The following is a 15,175-nucleotide window of genomic DNA, read 5'->3' as shown; positions in this document are numbered from 1 at the left end:
GCAGACGCTGGGGCCTTTCAGAAACAGGTGTATGCTGAGATCATGTGACACTTAGATTGCACACAGGTGGACTTTATTTAACTAATTATGTGACTTCTGAAGGTAATTGGTTGCACCAGATCTTATTTAGGGGCTTCATAGCAATGGTGGGTGAATACATATGCACGCACCACTTTTCCATTTTATTTTTTGAAACAAGTACTTTTTTTCATTTCACTTCACCAATTTTGACTATTTTGTGTATGTCCACTACATGAAATCCAAATAAAAATATATTTAAATTACAGGTTGTAATGCAACAAAATAGGAAAAACGAATACTTTAGCAAGGCACTGTATGTGCACACCACGAGCAAGGTTTGATGAGCACTAGAGGGAATATGGCGTCTTGTCTTATGCATGCATTGTCTCCCCAAGGCAGGAGGATTGGAATACGGGCGTAGCTTGGGAGAGGGCCATGGATATATTTTCAACGCTTACTGTGTCCCAGTGGAGTGCTGCTAACAACACTAGTGCTGCTGCTCTCTGCAGTAGCATAAATCATACACACACACACACACACACACACACACACAGACAGATGTGCGCACAAACATGCATATGCAAACCTACACACCTCAATACCGCCCCCCTCTATATCCCTCTTCCATGCAAAGACAAACTAATTTAATTTCCCCCTTAACCCCATTTCACTACCTCCATTGGAAGAGAAAAAGACAGACATAAACACAAAAACAACAGCAAAACAGATGTGATTGTGGTACCTTGTTCGTCCGTGTCACTGTCCTTTCTCATCTGCGGGGAGGTGAGGGTGACCTTCAGGGTGAGTTTTGGCTCTGTCGAACTACACACCAAAATGGCTGCCTCTGGCACACAGCGCTGCACCTCATACTTCTCTTCGGTTAACTTCTGTTAGGGGTCAGAGGTCAATAACAGCAGGCGTTAGAGGTCAAGGGTTAAAGGTCACAGCCAGGACAAACTGCACTTGACCCTTGGCTTGGGTCATGACAATCTCAGCTGGTCTCAGTCCAGGCTGTGCAAGACGTTAAGAGCAAGCCCAATCGCCAACAGTGCATTTCACACACACACATACACACTCACAGACGATGCATTTACAAAGCAGATTATGAGAAGAGAGAGCGAGGGGAGAATAAAAAGAAAGAAAGAAAAAAGGGTCCTGATTGAAAACAACATTGTTTGATGTGGAGGCTGAAAGCTAGTTCTGTCGCTATAATCCCTTGTATTAATGCCAGCCACACAACGACAATGTGCATGTCCTTTTTATGCATTCTTCCCACACACACACACACATAATTACAGTGTGTGTGTGTGTGTGTGTGTGAGTCCTTTTTATTAATTCTTCTCTCATACAAGGGAAATCAATTACCTCTGGCCCCAGTGATCCGGCTTAAGATCAGATGATGAATTTTAGAGTGTCAGCAGCACTCAGACAGCCATGCACACTGATACACACACACACACACACACACACACACACACACACACACACACACACACACACACACACACACACACACACACACACACACACACACACACACACACACACACACACACACACACACAAAGATACATAAACCCGCGCACAGACATATAGACACACACACAAATACACTACCAAAGATACATAAAAAACACACACACACACACACTCAAGGATACATAGCTAGTGTGTTGGCTGTTTAACTGTGCAGCGAGCCACACAGGACCAATCTGCAATCCATTAGAATGTGATCTAAAGCACTGGGATGCTGACTCCCACGCATGACACTGCCTGACTGGATGCCTCTCTCACCAGCTATTTAACATGGAGGGGGCACGGCAAGGGAAGAGAGGGAGGGAGAGAGAGAGGTGGCCATGGGAGAAGGGGCCATGGAAGAGGGGGAGAGAGGAGATGGAAAAGGGCTTGGAGTAATCAGACAGAAGCATAAATGTCCCACAAGTTTCACACAACATTCCACTGACAAATGGGAAAACAAGCCAAAATGTAGCTCTGATATGGCTAAGGATGTGAGCATGTGTTAACAAGGAAATGTAGGCCTCAATTTAAACCAAGGCCAAGAAAATGCTGCTATGGGTGTACTGTGAACTCTACACCAAGCTATATGAGGCCATATATACACAGGCAGTCAGGAAAGCAAAGGCTAGCTTTTTCAAACAGAAATTTGCATCCTGTAGCACAAACTCCAAACCTTTCTAAAATTATCCGCCGCAATTGTTGCAACCCCTATTACTAGCCTGTTCAACCTCTTTCGTATCGTCTGAGATCCCTAAAGATTGGAAAACTGCCGTGGTCATCCCCCTCTTCAAAGGTGGAGACACTCTAGACCCAAACTGTTACAGACCTATATCTATCCTACCCTGCCTTTCTAAAGTCTTCGAAAGCCAAGTTAACAAACAGATCACCGACCATTTAGAATCCCACCGTACCTTCTCTGCTATGCAATCTGGTTTCCGAGCGGGTCATGGGTGCACCTCAGCCACGCTCAATGTACTAAACAATATCATAACCGCCATCGTTAAAAGACAATACTGTGCAGCCGTCTTCATCGACCTGGCCAAGGCTTTCGACTCTGTCAATCACCGCATTCTTATCGGCAGACTCAACAGCCTTGGTTTCTCAAATGACTGCCTCGCCTGGTTCACCAACTACTTCTCAGATAGAGTTCAGTGTGTCAAATCGGAGGGCCTGTTGTCCGGACCTCTGGCAGTCTCTATGGGGGTGCCACAGGGTTCAATTCTCGACCCGACTCTTTTCTCTGTATACATCAATGATGTCGCTCTTGCTGCTGGTCATTCTCTGATCCACTCTATGCAGACGACACCATTCTGTATACTTCTGGCCCCTCTTTGGACACTGTGTTAACAAACCTCCAGACGAGCTTCAATACCATACAACACTCCTTCAGTGGCCTCCAACTGTTCTTAAAAGCAAGTAAAACTAAATGCATGCTCTTCAACCGATCACTGCCTGCACCCGCCCGCCTGCCTAGCATCACTACTCTGGACGGTTCTGACTTAGAATATGTGGACAACTACAAATACCTGGGTGTCTGGTTAGACTGTAAACTCTCCTTCCAGACTTACATTAAGCATCTCCAATCCAAAATTAAATCTAGAATCGGCTTCTTATTTCGCAACAAAGCATCCTTCTCTCATGCTGCCAAACATACCCTCGTAAAACTGACTATCCTACCGATTCTTGATTTCGGCGGACATTTACAAAATAGCCTCCAACACTCTACTCAGAAAATTGGATGTAGTCTATCACAGTGCCATCCGTTTTGTCACCAAAGCCCCATATACAGTGGGGCAAAAAAGTATTTAGTCAGCCACCAATTGTGCAAGTTCTCCCACTTAAAAAGATGAGAGAGGCCTGTAATTTTCATCATAGGTACACTTCAACTATGACAGACAAAATGAGAAAAATAAATCCAGAAAATCACATTGTAGGATTTTTAATGAATTTATTTGCAAATTATGGTGGAAAATAAGTATTTGGTCAATAACAAAAGTTTATCTCAATACTTTGTTATATACCCTTTGTTGGCAATGACACAGGTCAAACGTTTTCTGTAAGTCTTCACAAGGTTTTCACACACTGTTGCTGGTATTTTGGCCCATTCCACCATGCAGATCTCCTCTAGAGCAGTGATGTTTTGGGGCTGTCGCTGGGCAACATGGACTTTCAACTCCCTCCAAAGATTTTCTATGGGGTTGAGATCTGGAGACTGGCTAGGCCACTCCAGGACCTTGAAATGCTTCTTACGAAGCCACTCCATTGCCCGGGCAGTGTGTTTGGGATCATTGTCATGCTGAAAAACCCAACCACGTTTCATCTTCAATGCCCTTGCTGATGGAAGGAGGTTTTCACTCAAAATCTCACGATACATGGCCCCATTCATTCTTTCCTATACACGGATCAGTCGTCCTGGTCCCTTTGCAGAAAAACAGCCCCAAAGCATGATGTTTCCGCCCCCATGCTTCACAGTAGGTATGGTGTTCTTTGGATGCAACTCAGCATTCTTTGTCCTCCAAACACGACGAGTTGAGTTTTTACCAAAAAGTTATATTTTGGTTTCATCTGACCATATGACATTCTCCCAATCCTCTTCTGGATCATCCAAATGCTCTCTAGCAAACTTCAGACGGGCTTGGACATGTACTGGCTTAAGCATGGGGACACGTCTGGCACTGCAGGATTTGAGTCCCTGGCGGTGTAGTGTGTTACTGATGGTAGGCTTTGTTACTTTGGTCCCAGCTCTCTGCAGGTCATTCACTAGGTCCCCCTGTGTGGTTCTGGGATTTTTGCTCACTGTTCTTGTGATCATTTTGACCCCACGGGGTGAAATCTTGCGTGGAGCCCCAGATCGAGGGAGATTATCAGTGGTCTTGTATGTCTTCCATTTCCTAATAATTGCTCCCACAGTTGATTTCTTCAAACCAAGCTGCTTACCTATTGCAGATTCAGTCTTCCCAGCCTGGTGCAGGTCTACAATTTTGTTTTTGGTGTCCTTTGACAGCTCTTTGGTCTTGGCCATAGTGGAGTTTGGAGTGTGACTGTTTGAGGTTGTGGACAGGTGTCTTTTATACTGATAACAAGTTCAAACAGGTGCCATTAATACAGGTAACGAGTGGAGGACAGAGGAGCCTCTTAAAGAAGAAGTTACAGGTCTGTGAGAGCCAGAAATCTTGCTTGTTTGTAGGTGACCAAATACTTATTTTCCACCATAATTTGCAAATAAATTCATTAAAAATCCTACAATGTGATTTTCTGGATTTTTTTTCTCATTTTGTCTGTCATAGTTTACGTGTACCTATGATGAAAATTACAGGCCTCTCTCATCTTTTTAAGTGGGAGAACTTGCACAATTGGTGGCTGACTAAATACTTTTTTGCCCCACTGTACTACCCACCACTGCGAACTGTACACTCTCGTTGGCTGGCCCTCGCTTCATATTCATCGCCAGGTCATCTATAAGTCTTTGCTATATCAAGCCCCGCCTTATCACAGCTCACTGGTCACCATTGCAGCACCCACTCGTAGCATGTGCTTCAGCAGGTATCTGGTCATCCCTGGTCATCCCCAAAGCCAACTCCTACTTTGGCCGCCTTTCCTTCCAGTTCTCTGCTGCTAATGACTGGAACGAATTGCAAAAATCAGTGAAGCTGGAGACATATCTCCCTCACTAACTTTAAGCATCAGCTTTCAGAGCAGCTTACGGATCATTGCACCTTTACACAGCCCATCTGTAAATAGCACACCCGACTACCTCATCCCCATATTGTTATTATTTTTTTGCTTCTTTGCACCCCAGTATCTCTACTTGCACATTCATCTTCTGCACTATCTATCACTCCAGTGTTTAATTGCTAAATTTGAATTATTTCGCCACTATAGCCTATTTATTGCCTTACCTCCCTAATCTTACTACATTTGCACACACTGTATACAGATTTTTCTACTGTGTTATTGACTGTACATTTGTTTATCCCATGTGTAAGTCTGTGTTATTTGTGTCACACTGCTTTGCTTTATCTTGGCCAGGTCGCAGTTGTAAATGAGAACTTGTTCTCAACTGGCCTACCTGGTTAAATAAAGGTGAAATAAATAAACAAAAATAATAATATGTTGAGGAGAAACAGGTATGCTTTGGATTAGGAAGTATACAGTGGCAGTTCCTATGAGTATACCTGTTTATAGCTAAGGCTAACCTTGTCTACATGTATGCTCACGCAAGCTTGTGTTTGTGTTTTCCGTTGATACCGCGCGCCGTGCCGTGTCCACATGCGTGTGTATCCGTGCGCAGGTGAATACCTCTGCTGCCATATGTGTGTTTGACTAATTAGCAAACCTGGCTGACAGTCCTATATTAATTATACATAGTAGCAGCTTATAAATAGAACCAGAGCTTCTCGTCTCCTGGCTTCTGTTGCTGGGGGGGTAAGAAGGACTGACTTTGGTCCGGCGTTACAAAACCCGATCTAGCCAGACCTTCTGCACACAGGCACCGAGTGTCTCCTATCTACAGGTGGAGAATACACGAGTCCAATATAGCACAGACTGCTGAATGAATGGGTTCCATAGCACAGAGCAGTGTGTGTGTGTGTGTGTGTGTGTGTGTGTGTGTGTGTGTGTGTGTGTGTGTGTGTGTGTGTGTGTGTGTGTGTGTGTCAGGGTTTCCGTGGCGCCGGATAACGTGACCGGGAAGATTTTAATTTACCGGCCATTTGAGAAATGTACTGGACTCATTTGCATTGGGTGCATATAACCCATTAGGGCATCCACCTGCTGTGCTTAGAATGAGAGAAATCACATTTAAATTATGGTAATTCATCTTAACAGAACATGCAACTCCTGTAATAAAACATCATTTTCAAACATTTGCCAAAATGCAATTCACGGGAGAACGCCATTCTAAACAGCACACCTTATGCGAGCGATTAGATTCGTGACAGAGATGAAACTCTCAGTTAGAAACGTAGAAAGAGGGAGAATCTAAAGATGCAACAGGATGCGTAGATAATATGACTAGGATTGTGCCTTCGGCTTCTGGACAACGAAAGAAAGTTGATATGAAAACCAATAGAACAGGAGAGAAATCCTGTTTTCAATGGCATATGAGGAAGTCTTTTGTAAAATAATTGCCTCCACGTTTCTATGGTAGGATTTTGAACAGGCTACTTTGAAACAAGGTAAGAAAGACATGCCTCACAATATGAAGTCAAAAGTTCAGGTTGCAAATCATTTAAGTAGATGCATACTGCTTCCAGCTCACATTGTAAAATGATGGGTGAAGCAATGATATAGCCAGCCTACCGTTGCTTATGCACTTGAATGGCGAATGGGAGAGGCGCTTCCAATTACCAGCTGAGAAATAAAAATAGTAGCTCTTAATCGCGGCCACAACATGTTGTTTTTTTTAAACACGCGATTGCATTTAGAATTGTTGCGCAATGACTGAGCTTAATAAAAGGCCACGTTTCACTCCGGCAGCGACGAGCTGTTTGAGGAGCTGCAGCAGCAGCAGCTCGTGTGCTGTCTGACAAGTGATATTCCCCTCAAAATAGGCTCTGTACGCTGTGAGCAAGTGATACGCAAGACGCACGACGACTAACGAAAATACACACAATTCAATTCCACTACATTTGGCAAATGAATCCATAGACTGATATTTCCATTAACGAATAAAAATAATTATTTTGTCTACTACTAGCTGGGCTGTCAGTAAACAATTTGAGGTTTACTTAGAAGCAATGCAAATATCAAGGTACAGCTATATGGACACTCAATCATACTTTTGAATGGTAAGTTTACAAACATATGTTTTAATAAATAGAATTGAAACTTGTATTCCATTATGGTAAATGGTGAAACAGATTTGGCTCGTTAATCTATACGGTCCAAATAATGGTGATCCATACTTCTTTAAAAATATACATTGTAGAATAATAGTGAAGACATCAAATATTATGAAATAACAAATATGGAATCATGTAGTAACCAAAAAGGGATAGTTTTTTCTGACGTCAATTTGGCCGGCAACAATTATATTTATCATATTTTTTGCTTTTCATTTTTTTTAGGGGTGGGGGGGGGACCAAAAACCGTCAATTACCTGCTAACGGAAACCCTGGTGTGTGTGTTTGTGTGCACTGCGTGTGTCCGTCTCTCTCATATCTCTTACTTGTATCTGCAGGGGCAGGTTATCACAGACAGTGCACAGCAGTGCATCTGTGGGTTTCTCTCTACACATCAGCACCAGCTCCAGGTCCATGTCCTCTTTGATGAGCAGCCCTTTAGCCACCAGGCCGATCCTCATCACCCCACACAGCACACCTCCACCGGGCTCCCTGAGGATAACAGGCATTGGATAGGTTAACTAACCAACTAACTAACTGTACTACTACAGAAGTTATTAGAGAAAACAGATCAATATCAAGTCATCAATAGAATTCCATAACATCAAGAGTCAAAATGTCCCAATATCTGGAAATAGAAAATAACCAATACAAATGACTGTCGACCTGGCAGACACGCAACAGAACACCGTAGGCCGTTATCGCAGCATGCATCAGTCGGGACCCCACCTGCTGCTGCTGCTGTCTGTGCAGTCATCTGGGCTGGCGCTGGGACTAACGTCGGGGTCGTCGTTAAGGTCGTCGCCATGGTCAGCACTACCGTCCTCGGTCATTGTGCTGTCTGTGGGGTTCGGCTGGCCGTCTGTCTGGCCGGCTGCTGCGTCTGCCTGGCTGTTACTCTGCACCGATTGGACATTGCTCTGGTCTATCCAATCAGAGACGTGTTTGAGGGCACCCTCCACGGTGGACACCAGGGTCTGGACCGCCTCCAGTTCAGACGACGATGGGTAGATGGTGGAGTGTTTGGCCATGACGTGACGGTCATCATTACCGAACGAACGGAAGGACCTCTGTAGGGGGAGAGACGAGGTAAAGAAAAAGAGAGAAAGATAGATAGAGGGAGAGAGAGAGAGAGAGGAGAGTGAGTTAGAAGCATAATGAACAGTTCGCACACAACAATCGAACACAATACACAAATCTATTGGGCACACACTCATCCAAAAAACACACACACACACACACACACACACACACAAACCTAACAAACACACCCCTCTCTGTTTCCAAACTATTTCTCTATTTTCTATTTCTTGCAAACACAGCCAGTCTTGTTAGTAGTTCCAAGGGCACCTCTGGAGAAAAGCATTCAGCAGCAGATTAAACTTTAATCAATCAAACTCACCTCAGCTTCAACGGATGGCCAAACAAACGTCTGCCCAGGTAACATATCCTCTAACAGCCCTGTCTGCTCTGCTCTGTTCACACCCTGCCCTGTGCCGTGTGTGTGTGTTCTCACCATGCCCTGTGCTGCTGCTCTCTGAAACCAGCCGTATTGTAGTTCACTATGAAGAGGCCACTACTGGCAACTTGAATTCCATTTGCACGCACGCACGCTCACACACACCTCTCACCACACCCCTGTCAAACTGAACTACCTCCTGAAGTAGTGCTTGGGAGACGCAGCCAGCATTAAAACGCCTGTCAACACTTTGATCTTGCAGTCTGTGTGTGTGTGTGTGTGTGTGTGTGTGTGTGTGTGTGTGTGTGTGTGTGTGTGTGCGTGCGTGCGTGCGTGCGTGCGTGCGTGCGTGCGTGCGTGCGTGCGTGGTTTATAACTTCAGAAAGTATTCACATCCCTTGACTTTTTCCACATTTTTTGAGGTTAAACCCAGAATTTAAAATGAATTAAATTGAGATTTTGCATCACTGGCCTACTCACAGTAACACAATATGAAGACTGGTACTCAGTGATGTGTTGGATTTGCCCCAAACATAACACTTTGTATTCAAGACATTTCTTTGTAATATTTTTTGCAGTTTTACTTTACTACCTTATTGCAAACATGAATGCCTTAATCTGTTTGTACCCCAGGAAGAGTAGTTGCTGCTTTGGAACTAAACACCTCCCTCTGCAATTGGATCCTGGACTTCCTGACGGGGCCCCCCCCCCCAGGCGATAAGGGTAGGTAACAACACATCTCCACGCTGATCCTCAACACGGGGGCCCCTCAGGGGTGCGTGCTCAGTCCCCTCCTGTACACCCTGTTCACCCATGACTGCGTGTCCAGGCACGACTCCAACACCATCATTATGTTTTTGAAAAGTATAATGGTCAAATGTTGCACAATCCAGGTGTGGAAAGCGCTTAGAGAATTACCCAGAAAGATTCACAGCTGTAATCATCGCTGCCAAATGTGCTTCCACAAAGTATTGACTCAGGGTTGTGAATAATATATATTTTTTATTTTTCTCTAAAAACATTAGTGTGGCCTTCCCTGTAGCTCAGTTGGTAGAGCATGGTGTTTGCAATGCCAGGGTTGTGGGTTCGATTCCCACGGGGGGCCAGCACAGAGAAAAAGAAAAAAAAGAAAATGTATGAAATTGTATGAAATGTATGTATTCACTACTGTAAGTCGCTCTGGATAAGAGCGTCTGCTAAATGACTATAATGTAATGTATAATGTGTGTGTAGATGGGTGAGAAAAACAACAACAACAACAATTTAATCCATTTTGAATTCAAGCTGTAACTCAACAAAATGTGGAATAAGTCAAGGTGTATGAATACTTTCTGAAGGCACTGCTAGCAAATGTATCATCCTTATGGGTGGGACATCAATTTAAAGCCAATGACAGCCTCCATCTGATGGCAGCGACCTCACCACCTCACACTGTCTGCCCCCCCTCCTAACCATCCTCAATCAAGTCGAATTCAATTCCATCCTAACCTCCCTGACTCCCCCACCTCATCTAATTCAATCAAGCAACCAGCTCTCAGCCTCCCCCTGACTCACCCGCACTGCTAAGGGGGAGGAGGGAACAGCAGTGCTGGTGGAACTGGCCCCATTCTCTATCTATTTCAAATTCATATCTCTACATTTTACATTTTGGTAGTTACAGTCTTGTCTCATCACTGAAACTCCCGTACGGACTCAGGAGAGTCGAAGGTCGAGAGCCGTACGTCCTCCAAACACAACCCAACCAAGCCGCACTGCTTCTTGACACAATACCCAGTTAACCCGGAAGTCAGCTGCACCAATGTGTCGGAGGAAACACCGTACACCTGGCAACCGTGTCAGTGTGCACCGCGCCCGGCCCGCCACAGGAGTCGCTAGTGCGCGATGGGATAAGGACATCCTGCCGGCCAAAACCTCCCCTAACCCGGACGACGCTGGGCCAATTATGCGCCACCCCATGGGTCTCCCAGTCGTGGCCGGCTGTGACAGAGCCTGGACTCAAACCCAGAATCTCTAATGGCACAGCTAGCACAGCGATGCAGTGTCTTAGGCCACTGCACCACTCGGGAGGCCGCAAATCAAATCAAAGTTTATTTGTCACGTGCGCTGAATACAACTGGTGTAGACCTTACAGTGAAATGCTTACTTACAGGCTCTAACCAACCGTTACAAAAAAAGGTATTGGGTGAACAATAGGTAAGTAAAGAAATAAAAACAACAGTAAAAAGACAGTGAAAAATAACAGTAGCGAGGCTATATACAGTAGCATGTTACCATTTTAGTCATTTAGCAGACGCTCTAGAGTGACTTACAATTAGTGCATTCATCTTAAGATAGCTGGGTGAGACAACCACATATCACAATCGCCGTCCGTACGTACATTTTCCCTAAATAAAGTAGCATATGCAGTGCTAGTAGGACAATACATTTATTTTAAATAAAAACATGGCTCCTCTGCTCCACATCAAATCCCTTTGTATATCAAAATCCACTCCATTCGTGCCATTTGGTGTAGCCTAAGTTTGACAAGTTTGGCAAGACATGTTCGATATCTTATCTGCTCCATAACATTAGCGACCTATTTAAATTCAGTATTAATCGACGACTTTGCGTAATTTTAAAAAAAAATTAAAAATCGCCATCAAGTACACATGTTTTACTCAATCCTCCTCACCCAAACACTGCTTGTGTCCTGACCTTTAGAGTAGCAGAGAGGATGACATCTCGCCTCCTATCAATCCTCTAGAAATCGCTGCTACAGCAGAACAGAAGTAGCAAACTCCATCCTAATTACACGGTGACATTTTCCAGACGACGAAGGGAGGACAGAAACAGGACTGCATCCACAAAGGTCAACGGAATTTTTGTTCTAATCAGGAGTAACGCTGCAACCTTTTCATTCCGTCCCTATTTGCGTGCACGTGCTGCGTTAGTGCTTTTTCATTTTCTAAATGAAGAGGAGAGGCTGTACTGTGTGTGTGTGTGTGTGTGTGTGTGTGTGTGTGTGTGTGTGTGTGTGTGTGTGTGTGTGTGTGTGTGTGTGTGTGTGTGTGTGTGTGTGTGTGTGTGTGTGTGTGTGTGTGTAATTCCAGGGGCGTGATACAGCATGCATAGTCGAGGTCAATTATCCTGCTCTACCATTAGTCTCCATTCATACGTTATAATATTATATAACAGTGTTTGTGTGTGTGTGTGTGTGTGTGTGTGTGTGTGTGTGTGTGTGTGTCTTCCTGCTCTGTGCAGTGCTGTGTTTAACAGGCTCCCAGTAGTAGAGTTTATGAGGCGTTTCTAATGTGAGCCATAACAGTTATAAAACACTATAAAACACCAGTAAAAGCTGCAGGAACCAGGGTTTAAGGGCCACAAAGGTGTACCGTAGGTGGTGCCCCTCCCCACACTGCAGGTAAATCTGTTGCCTTTATAATCTGAAACCACCTTTACAAGCTAGCTAGGTTAGCCTCATGATGGGCTTGTGGGGCTTTTATATTAGACACAGGCATGGGGACCAAGCTGATAATTCTACTTACGGTACACACAAACACACACACACACTGATTACTTGGTGAATGAGACGTCGCTGCAGCACAATGGCCCTGCATGAGACTAATGAGTTTCAGCTACCTCGCTGTGACACACACACACACACACACACACACACACACACACACACACACACACACACACACACACACACACACACACACACACACACACACACACACACACACACACACACACACACACACAGTCTCGTAGCACATGCTCGGTTTATCCCACCTCGTTGTCACACACACACTCCGTCTCGCACACACTCCGTCTCCAAGACAGCTGTCGTCGTCAACCACCCCGCCCTCCCGCCCGCCATGAGTCCCAGAGGTCCCTCATGCAATATGTTTAGCGAGACATCTATCCAATCAAAAGCAGGATGGGGAGTAATGAATTAGAAATTAGTTTACTATCACAGAGGATTGAAGAGCACACCTCCTGAGACTGGAGAATTAGCTGAAATACAGGACTTTTCCTCCATTTTAACACACTAAAACTTCAAAATGAATTTAAAAAGTACAATTTAAACTTAAACAGGCTCTGTTCTTGCACTTCATAGACGTGGTATAAATAATGAATAAGGAGAAGCTACTTGGCTAGAAGAGCCTGGGAGAGCCTTAAACGTTTCCCACCACAGCACATACAGTAATATTGTCAACCACAGATCCTCTACATTAGAAATGTTTAATGCCTTTTTAACAGAGTTGAAATAGTAGTCCCCTGGGAGTCGTCATCACTTGGCCACACACAATGAGGTTTGGCTACACTGTCAACTATCCGGGGGAGAAGAGCCTTGATCTGGGAGGTGACCAAGAAAAAACAAACAAACAAACAAACAAACAAACAAACAAACAAACAAACAAACAAACAAACAAACAAACACACACACACACACACACACACACACACACACACACACACACACACACACACACACACACACACACACACACACACACACACACACACACACACACACACACACACACACACACACACACAGGCTAACTATCCCACAGCCCACAAATATAAATACTACTACTTTCACAACCACAGGTGTGAGTGGAGGGGAGGTGACAGGCACGAGCTTAAAGTAAAACAGGGAATTGTCCCTCACTTGCCTACTGTGTTGAAGCAGTCTCACCAACAGTCCAGAGACACTCATTCAACTATATCTACTGGCAAACCACAAACGACCACTTTCACAGCTATAGGCGTGTGTGAGGTTAAGGATATGAACTGAAGGTGAACCACAGTGTACATGTGTGTAGCCTATACAAAGCATTCAGAATGTATTCAGACCACTTAGAAACCGATAGAACATCTCTGGAGAGACCTGAAAATATCTGTGCAGCGACGCTCCCCATCCAACCTGACAGAGCTTGAGAGGATCTTCAGAGAAGATTGGGAGAAACTCCCCAAATACATTTACATTTGAGTCATTTAGCAGACGCTCTTATTCAGAGCGACTTACATTTAATTTCATGCATTTTTTTGTTTTTGTTTTGTACTGGCCCCCCGTGGGAATCGAACCCACAACCCTGGCGTTGCAAACACCATGCTCTACCAACTGAGCCACAGGGAAGACCGGTGTACCAAGCTTGTAGCGTCATACCCAAGAAGACTCGAGGCTGTAATCGCTGCCAAAGGTGCGTCAACAAAGTACTGAGTAAAGGGTCTGAATACTTATGCAAATGTGATATTTCAGTATTTAATATGTTATACATTTCTGAAAAACTGTTTTTGCTTTGTCATTATGGGGTATTGTATGTAGATTGATAAGGGGGGAAAAAGTATTTTATCCATTTCAGAATAAGGTTGTAACGTAACAAAATATATCTGTGAGAGATGACAGTGTGTACATGAGGGGTCGACATTCACGACTGCCCGCTAGCCCGGGGAGGTTATGGAAACCCTCTGGGCCAGTCGATCATCCTGTCAGTAGCCCGCCTGGGCCAGTGAAAAAAATATTGTAATAATGTTATATTTTATCTAGGCTATATAATTGATTATTATTATTTTTTTAAACGGATGAATTCCGGAAGTTGTTAATTCATTATGTCCATTACTTACCACAAGCAACGCAAGCCGCACACATATAGTCTAGTTTGAGATAATGCAGCTCTTAAACAGCTGGTTGTTGAAGATCGACAGTGGTAGGGGTAAGAAAGCCGTAGGAAAGATGTTCCAAGTTATGATATCCACAGGTAAATGACCAGGAAAGAATGGGTATGCAAACCGGGTATGTCAAGAGTTAAAAGTCTCGGTTGAAATTCAGTCATCATGCCATGGAATAGCCTACCTTAAAAATCAGACAAGCATTCCATAACAAAGGGAAACCTGGTTTCTTCTTGCTTTTTCGTCACACGTGATACAACAACCCCTAAATAATTCTTCCAACATCTCAAACGGCAAGACTGACTAGTTACCACATGGACAGACTTCATTAGTGTGTTTGTGTCGGGGAGCATCTGCCGGTGATGTAGTCCATTTAGTCAGGCATTGCCCACATTATTCGGACATATTTTTGAATGTAAAAATAATGTAAATGTCAATGCATAATGCCATTGGGAAATTGGGAAGGCCTATAAAAAAAAATGCATTATTCTTAACCTCTCTAGGGCTAGCATCCCACCTGGCCAACATCCAGTGAAATTGCAGAGCGCCAAATTCAAAAAAATAAATACTCATAATAAAAATTCATAAAACATACAGTGTTATACATCGGCTTAAAGATTAACTTCTTGTTAATTCAGCCGCTGTGTCAGAAAAATGCATTATTCTTAAAGTG

General features: G+C 44.1%; 1 protein-coding gene across 12 annotated transcripts in view; it reads right to left on the bottom strand.

Annotated features, from left to right (window-relative positions):
* Window positions 1-15,175, bottom strand: part of LOC106561621 (spermatid perinuclear RNA-binding protein) — a 123,390-nt gene that overhangs the window by 39,111 nt on the left and 69,104 nt on the right. For 8 of the 12 annotated variants that reach the window (XM_014125805.2, XM_014125775.2, XM_045688338.1 and 5 more), the window contains 3 exons: window positions 8,112-8,452; window positions 7,709-7,874; window positions 764-908 (listed from right to left, as the gene is read on the bottom strand). In XM_014125805.2, coding sequence (XP_013981280.2) covers window positions 764-908; window positions 7,709-7,874; window positions 8,112-8,452 — 652 coding nt within the window. Of the gene's footprint in view, window positions 1-763; window positions 909-7,708; window positions 7,875-8,111; window positions 8,453-8,784; window positions 8,845-15,175 lie in introns of those variants that run through there. The other 4 variants (XM_014125750.2, XM_014125757.2, XM_014125763.2 and 1 more) reach the window with 1 other exon arrangement.

This window comes from Salmo salar, chromosome ssa01 (genome assembly GCF_905237065.1).
Source record: "Salmo salar chromosome ssa01, Ssal_v3.1, whole genome shotgun sequence".
Taxonomy (NCBI): domain Eukaryota; kingdom Metazoa; phylum Chordata; class Actinopteri; order Salmoniformes; family Salmonidae; genus Salmo; species Salmo salar.
This window is presented reverse-complemented; position numbering and strand designations above follow the sequence as displayed.